At 43.8% G+C, this 8,408-nt stretch overlaps 1 protein-coding gene across 2 annotated transcripts in view; it reads left to right on the top strand.

Annotated features, from left to right (window-relative positions):
- The first annotated feature begins 291 nt into the window (after positions 1-291).
- The window catches only part of LOC117505802, a 28,896-nt gene continuing 20,779 nt past the window's right edge, over positions 292-8,408 (top strand). The window contains exons 1-2 of one of the 2 annotated variants that reach the window (XR_004559266.1): positions 292-404; positions 5,392-5,766. Coding sequence is in view for 1 of the 2 variants with exons in the window: in XM_034165339.1 (XP_034021230.1) it covers positions 356-404; positions 5,392-5,766 (424 nt within the window). In the remaining variant the exon portion in view is untranslated. The remainder of the gene's footprint in view (positions 405-5,391; positions 5,767-8,408) is intronic. The other variant, XM_034165339.1, reaches the window with a different exon arrangement.

Here is an 8,408-nt window from a genome sequence, read left to right as displayed (position 1 = left end):
AGCAGATCCGACTCTGACGGACAGATTATTATGTTTTATTATATTACTCTGATGTTTTATCTGCATATAATGTTACTTCTGTATTTGCTGAAAGAAGGAACAAATAAATACATAATTGAAAAAAAAAAACAGCTACAGGAACTAAAATGCCTTTGTGGAGGACGCATCAGAGACAGCTCGGCTTGGGGGCAGTTGCTGGTTTTAATCCGCTGCCTCGTCCTTTGAGCAGGACATTTTAAAGCAGTTCTCAGAACGGAGGGAGGAAGTGAGGAAGTGAGCGCCCCGTCTTACACAATCAGTCACTGCACAATCCTCAGATGACAAGAAGAATACAAAAATCCCAGACAGACTCGTGATGACTCTTGGGGACATGAAGCTTCTCTGCAGCCTCTGTTTGGTTGCCGGTAAGACTGCAGGTCTTTGTTTGACCTCCTGACTCTTTTTCGTTTCACATACTCGAAAAATCTGAAACTTTTTGGTGTCTGCGAAGGTTGTTGTGTTTAATCGATGAGCTCAAACTAAAGAAGTGGTTTTCATAAAACCTGCAGTAGGAACGTTTGGAAATTATGCAGCTTCGCAATTTCTCCTAAAAGCTGAAACTTTTCCAGTTACCAGGTTTAGTGAGATGTCGGTACAGTACAGATGTCCACCAGTAGAGGGCACTGTAACAAGCTGAGTGCACCTCTAGCTAATAAAAAAAAAGGTTGGTGAAAATGTTGGACACTGGTTGTGATCCGGAGTTTTTATTATTGCTTTCTTTGATTTTTGTCTGATTAGAACAGGAAGCACCAATCAAACTAAAGCAGCACTCAGCAGATCTCATTGTCCTGCCAAACAACACATCTGGATCTTCATCTGTGGACACTACTGAGACAAAAACTATGTTCAGTTTTAAAATCAACAGACAGCATCTAAAAATAAGCCACACCCCTTATATTTTTACATGTTTTGTTGTTTTATGACGTAAAAAAAGACCCTCCAATCATCTTCTTTTTTCAGCTGCTCCCACAAGAAGGAGAACGTGTAGGCAGGATGGAGAAAGATGGCAGGAGTGATTTCTGACAGAGTGAAGGGGAAAGTTCACAGACCAGCTATGTTGGACGGCTTAGAGACGGTGACACAAACAAAAGGACAGGAGGCGGAGCTTAAGATGCTGTGAGTGATGAAGATGGACAGGATTAGGAATGAACACATCAGAGGGACAGCTCAGGTGGGACAGTTTGGAGACAAAGTCAGAGAGGTGAGAATGAGATGGTTTGGAGAGGAGGGAGTCAGGGTATATAGGGAGAAGGATGCTGAGGATGGAGCCACCAGGCAGGAGGAGAAGAGGGAGGACGAAGAGGAGGTTTATGGATGTGCTGAGGGAGGACATGCAGGTGGCTGGTGTGACAGAGGAAGATACAGAGGACAGGGTGAGATGGAAACGATTGATCTGCTGTGGCGCCCCCTAATGGGAGCAGCAGAAAGAAGAAACAAGGCCATTAGAGATAGTAGACTTTACCCCATTCACACAACTAGTGGAATATAACAATTAATAAACCACATTTATCAAATAATTTGTGAATATATATATATATATATATATATATATATATATACACAACCCCTGGCAAAAATTATGAAATCACCGGCGGATGTTCATTCAGTTGTTTAATTTTGTGAAGTGGTGTAGAGGAGGATTTTCTTAAAAAGAAGACATGAAAGTTCAGCTACAATTTGACAGAAAGTACATTTGAGATGAAAGTCTAGATTTGATGTTTTGTGAGAAACAAACTTTTGTATTTCTTCATAATTGATGTAAATAAAGTCCAAGACATATTCAGCGACTTTCAGCGACTTCAGCGATGTTCATGTTTCCATCCCCTGACTTGTCTGAAGAAAACTGGCAATAAAACTGATTATTATTTACAGGTTTTATCAAGTTTTAGAGATTTTACTCAGCCAAATGGGGTGTGCAGCCAGTACATTATGAGTGCCGGTCTCAAGCCCAGATAAATGAGGAGGGTTGTGTCAGGAAGGGCATCCGGCGTAAAACAAGCCAACCCAACTATGCAGTCTAAGAATCGAATTTCCATACCGGATCAATCGAGGCCCTGGGTTAACAACATGCACCACTGGTGCTTTTGCCCAACAGGGTGCCGGTGGAAATTGGGCTACTGCTGGGCGAAGACGACGAAGAAGAGGAGGAGAATGTTCCACAAACAGCGGGACAAGAAGCAAACTAGAAGGGTGGAAATGAGAGTGGGGACTTTGAATGTTGGTAGTCTGACTGGTAAAGGGAGAGAGCTGGCTGATATGATGGAGAGGAGAAAGGTAGACATATTGTGTGTGCAAGAGACCAAGTGGAAGGGAAGTAAGAGCAGGAGCATCAGAGGCGGGTACAAGTTGTTTTCTACCATGGTGAGGACAGGAAGAGAAATGGTGTTGGGGTAATTTTAAAGGAAGAGTATGTTAAAAGTGTGCTGGAGGTTAAGCGAGTGTCTGACAGGGTGATGAGTGTGAAGTTGGAAATTGAAGGGGTGATGATGAATATCATCAGTGCATATGCCCCACAGGTAGGTTGTGAGATGAAGGAGAAAGAAGATTTCTGGAGTGTGTTAGATGAGGTGGTGGAGAGTGAACCCAAGCATGAAAGAGTGGTGATAGGAGCAGACTTCAATGGGCATGTTGGTGAAGGGGCAGAGGTGATGAGGAAGTAATGGGTAGATACGGTATCAAGGATAGGAATGGGGAAGGACAGATGGTAGTGGATTTTGCAAAAAGGATGGAAATGGCTGTGGTGAATACCTACTTTAAGAAAAATGAGGAGCACAGTGTAGCATATAAGAGTCGAGGAAGGTGCACACAGGTGGACTACATACTTTATAGGAGATGCAAGCTAAAAGAAATCAGGGACTGTAAGGTGGTGGCAGGAGAGAGTGTCGCTAGACAGCATAGGATGGTTGTTTGTAGAATGACTTTAGAGGTAAAGAAGAAGAAGAGAGTGAGAACTCAACAAAGGATCAGATGGTGGAAGCTGAAGGAGGAAGACTGTTGTGTGAAATTTAGCGAGCAGGTGAGAGAAGCACTAGTTGGAGGGGAAGCAATTTTGGACAACTGGAAAATTACTGCAGATGTGGTGAGGGAGACAGCTAGGACAGTACTGGGTATGACATCTGGACAGTGGAAGGAAGACAAGGAGACTTGGTGGTGGAATGAAGAGGTCCAGTAAAGCATAAGGAGAAAGAAGTTGACGAAAAACTTTTGGGATAGTCGGAGAGATGAAGAAAGTAGACAGGAGTACAAGGAGATGCAGCGTAAGGTGAAAAGAGAAGTGGCAAAAGTGAAGGAAAAGGCATATTGAGAGCTGTACAAGAAGTTGAATAGTAAGGAAGGAGAAAAGGACTTGTACCGATTGGCCAGACAAAGGGACAGAGCTGGAAAGGATGTGCAGCAGGTTAGGGTGGTAAAAGATGCACATGGTAATGTGCTGACAAGTGAGGAGTGTGTGCTGAGAAGGTGGAGGGAATATTTTGAAGAGCTGATGAATAAAGAAAATGAGCGAGAGAAAAGGCTAGATGATGTGGTGAGAGTAAATCAGGAAGTACAAGAGATTAGTAAGGAAGAAGTGAGGGCTGCTATGAAGAGGATGAAGAGTGGAAAGGCAGTTGGTCCAGATGACATTCCAATGGAGACATGGAAATGTCTAGGAGAGATGGCAGTAGACTTTCTAACCAGATTGTTTAATAAAATCTTGGAAAGAGACCCCTAACGGGAACAGCCAAAAGACAAAGAAGAAGAAGATCAAGTTTTAGAGATTTGCTTTCAGTTTGAGTTTGAGGAAGATAAAGCTCAATCGTGGTACACTGTGTCCAAAATAGGAAGTGCCAAATTTTGAGTCCACAGTGAAACAGGAAATGTGAAATGTTGAACACTTCCTGGATGGAAAATCAAGGAGATCTTGTGGGATCTTGTGGGAATTGAGTCGCAAGTTGAGACTGAAAGTGCCAAATTTTAAGCCCACAGTGAAACAGAAAATGTCAAATGTGTTTACCTTTAGAATTTTTTTTAAATAATGCCCTCCTTGTTTTGTTCTGTTTTTTTTTTTTTTTTTTTTTTTTTCTTTTTAATTAACATGTTCTTTGGTATGTTGCTTTTGCTGTTGCATTGTTTCATTAAATTAAAAAAAGTCAAATGTTGAACACTTCCTGGTTTGACAATAGATGAGATCTCACAGGAATTCAGTGGCAAGTTGAGACTGAAATAAGAAGTGCTAAAATTGAGTACACTGTGAAACAGGAAATGTCAAATGTTGAACACTTCCTGCCATGGGTGTAACTGGGTGGCACTGGACTCCCCTGAAATATGATTGGACAGCCCAGGTGCCACCCAGATGATTGACATGTCACAGCACAGCATGTCTGGTTGAAAAGAGCCATTTTGAAATCAGTGACACATATTGACTGCTAGGTCCCTCCTGTACAGTAGTTGGCACTGTGTTCCACACAAAAAGCTCTAATCCACCTTAGTAGTGTGTATATATGTACATATATATATATATATATATGCTTAGATTCCTTGCCATGAAATTTTAGGCTCATTTCACAGCTCTTTGAGAGGACTCTGAGTTGCTTTGCGGGCACGGGCCCTGGCTTTCAGTGACTTCACTCGTCCATCAGAAGTGTCTCTGTATCTGGTCAAAGTGTTGAACTTGTGGAGACATTCACTGATGTCAGCAGGGATCTTCATGTCTCTGGGTCCTCATCCTTTCAGATCCAGAGACGTCTTGGAAGATCTTATGGAATCATGATGTCAAAGGTCAGAGGTGTTTGGTGATGCTGATGTCTTTGCAGGAGAATGAAGATCAAAGTCTTGAGGGTCCTGGTCCTTCCTGTCTCACTAGTTGTCAGTCTTGGACTCTAACCAGTGTCTTATGGTGAGAACTGGGTGTCTTTGGTCCCAGGTCTTTGTGGAGGATCTTTGGGTCCTGCTGGAATGAACAGTTCCTTAAGTGAGACTCAGGTGAAGAGGATCACTGACACTGTGAGGGAACATCAGACACCACATTTAGTCCATGTGATGAGTTTCTCTGGACATGATCCAAGACACAGGTGTCTCAGTGTTCAGGACCCCAGAGACTGGAGAAGAATAAGGACACGTTTCACCTGGACAAGTACATGCCCATGTTATACCTGGCTGCACACGGTTACTTTGGTGAGTTGGGGATGGACCGGTGGTCCATCTGCGTGGTTACCACCCAGGACTGAAGACAGTTCTGTGGTGTCGTGGATGTGGCAATGTGTCAGCTCAGGCTCCCAGACTTGGCAATAAACTAAATCATTTTTGCAGTCAGTCAGTGAATTGGTACTTGAACATTCCACTTTGTTTGAACTTCAGTCATGTTTGTTGCAGGTGTTGTGACTCAACATGTCACGTATCCTGATCCGCTGTGCGCCGTCAAAGGATCCACACTCACCCTCGGCTGCACCTTCAAACCCAGAGCCTTGTTGAGAAACTTGGAAGGATCAAAAGGTTTTTGGCTAATCAACCGAGTTGTCTGGTGCCAGAATCACGAGATCTGCCATGGCTCCACCCCATCTGTTTACGACAGCAGGTCCCAGCGTAACAACCCCAAGTACCATTACCTTGGAAACATGAAGGACAACTGCACCTTACAGATACAAGACATCGCGGTCACAGACAGCGCGGTTTACCGCTTCAGAATGGAAGCTGATCATGTCGATGGCCATTTCACTGGACGATCTGGGGTTACGGTCAGCGTCATTGGTAAGATCATCGTTATAGTGAAACACCACGTCAATCAATCACTCGTTCAATCAGTCAGCAATCACAGAGCACAAACATGTCAGTGTCACGCTTCTGACAGTGTGGTGACCCCAGCGCAGAGAACAGGGAGGTGGTAAAGGTCAAAGTTCTTTCATCATAAACTCAGGACAACAAGGTCAATGTCAAATGTCAAATAACAGCATCTGTGAGGAGGACAAAGGTCAGGAGATTTGGCAACAGTACACAAGGCAGCAGGAGGGAGGATCTAAAGACAGACACACGGTTTGGTGACGAATCAGACGGAAATGAAAAAAAAACAGTGGAAGTGAAATGAGACACTGCTGCAGTGAAATGGTGGACGTCCTGACCATCAGAGGGCACTTTAAATCCACTTCCTGAGTTAAGCTAAGAAAATGAAAAGACACCAGGGAACGTGATGTCAAAATAAAACTTCAGAGGATCACTTGCATTGTGATATTTTGGCCGTGGTGCCCGATTCTCTGTGCTGAGGACACGCCCACGTCTCACTGGCTGTAGAGATGGTTATTTTAGAGATGTGGGGAATGGACCGGTTGTCTGTCTCGGTGATTGCCATCCAGGACTTGGTGTCACAGATGACATGAGTTGATTAATTCTAAAATAGAAACCAAAATGATAAAATCTCAAACCTGACAGAAAGGAATAAACAGAAATATTAAACCAAGAACCGAACAGAACACCAGTCAGTGAGCCAGTGAATTAATGAGGCGGTGAATGACTCTGAATCAGAGAATGAGTGAGTGAGAGAGTGAGTGAGTGAGTGAGTCAGTGAATTAATGAGGCGGTGAATGACTCTGAATCAGAGAATGAGTGAGTGAGAGAGTGAGTGAGTGAGTGAGTCAGTGAATTAATGAGGCGGTGAATGACTGAATCAGAGAATGAGTGAGTGAGAGAGTGAGTGAGTGAGTGAGTCAGTGAATTAATGAGGCAGTGAATGACTCTGAATCAGAGAATGAGTGAGTGAGAGAGTGAGTGAGTGAGTGAGTCAGTGAATTAATGAGGCGGTGAATGACTGAATCAGAGAATGAGTGAGTGAGAGAGTGAGTGAGTGAGTGAGTCAGTGAATTAATGAGGCAGTGAATGACTCTGAATCAGAGAATGAGTGAGTGAGAGAGTGAGTGAGTGAGTGAGTCAGTGAATTAATGAGGCGGTGAATGACTGAATCAGAGAATGAGTGAGTGAGAGAGTGAGTGAGAGTGAGTCAGTGAATTAATGAGGCGGTGAATGACTCTGAATCAGAGAATGAGTGAGTGAGAGAGTGAGTGAGTGAGTGAGTCAGTGAATTAATGAGGCAGTGAATGACTGAATCAGAGAATGAGTGAGTGAGAGAGTGAGTGAGTGAGTCAGTGAATTAATGAGGCGGTGAATGACTGAATCAGAGAATGAGTGAGTGAGAGAGTGAGTGAGTGCGTCAGTGAGCCTGTGAGTGAGCGAGTCAGTGAGCCAAAATCAGTGAATGAGTCTGAATGAGAGAGTAAGTCAGTGAGTGAGTGGGTCAGAGAGTCAGTGAATCAGAGTCAGTGAATGAGTCTGAATGAGAGAGTGAGTTAGTGAATCAGAATCAGTGAATGAGTCTGAATCCGAAAGTGAGTGAGTGAGAGAGTGAGTGGGCGAGTCAGTGAAGCAGAATCATTGAATGAGTCTGAATGAGTGAGTGAGTCAGTGAGTGAGTGTGAATGAAAGAGTGAGCCGGTAAGTGAGTCAGAGAGTGAATCACAGTCAGTGAATGAGTCTGAATGAGAGAGTGAGTGAGTCAGTGAGTGACTCAGTGAATCAGAGTCAGTGAATGAGTCTGAATGAGGGAGTAAGTCAGTGAGTGAGTGAGTCAGAGAGTCAGTGAATCAGAGTCAGTGAATGAGTCTGAATGAGAGAGTGAGTTAGTGAATCAGAATCAGTGAATGAGTCTGAAAGAGACAGTCGGTGAGTGAGTGAGTGAGTGAGTCAGAGTCAGTGAATCAGAGTCAGTGAATGAGTCTGAATGAGAGAGTGAGTTAGTGAATCAGAATCAGTGAATGAGTCTGAATCCGAAAGTGAGTGAGTGAGAGAGTGAGTGGGCGAGTCAGTGAAGCAGAATCATTGAATGAGTCTGAATGAGTGAGTGAGTCAGTGAGTGAGTGTGAATGAAACAGTGAGCCGGTAAGTGAGTCAGAGAGTGAATCACAGTCAGTGAATGAGTCTGAATGAGAGAGTGAGTGAGTCAGTGAGTGACTCAGTGAATCAGAGTCAGTGAATGAGTCTGAATGAGGGAGTAAGTCAGTGAGTGAGTGAGTCAGAGAGTCAGTGAATCAGAGTCAGTGAATGAGTCTGAATGAGAGAGTGAGTTAGTGAATCAGAATCAGTGAATGAGTCTGAAAGAGACAGTCGGTGAGTGAGTGAGTGAGTGAGTCAGAGTCAGTGAATCAGAGTCAGTGAATGAGTCTGAATCCGAAAGTGAGTGAGTAAGAGAGTGAGTGGGCGAGTCAGTGAAGCAGAATCATTGAATGAGTCTGAATGAGTGAGTGAGTCAGAGAGTGAGTGTGAATGAAAGAGTGAGCCGGTAAGTGAGTCAGAGAGTGAATCACAGTCAGTGAATGAGTCTGAATGAGAGAGTGAGTGAGTCAGTG

Source organism: Thalassophryne amazonica, unplaced genomic scaffold (assembly GCF_902500255.1).
Source record: "Thalassophryne amazonica unplaced genomic scaffold, fThaAma1.1, whole genome shotgun sequence".
In the NCBI taxonomy this organism is placed as follows: Eukaryota; Metazoa; Chordata; class Actinopteri; order Batrachoidiformes; family Batrachoididae; genus Thalassophryne; species Thalassophryne amazonica.
Note: the sequence above shows the minus strand (reverse complement) of the source record. Positions and strands in the feature narration are given on the sequence as shown.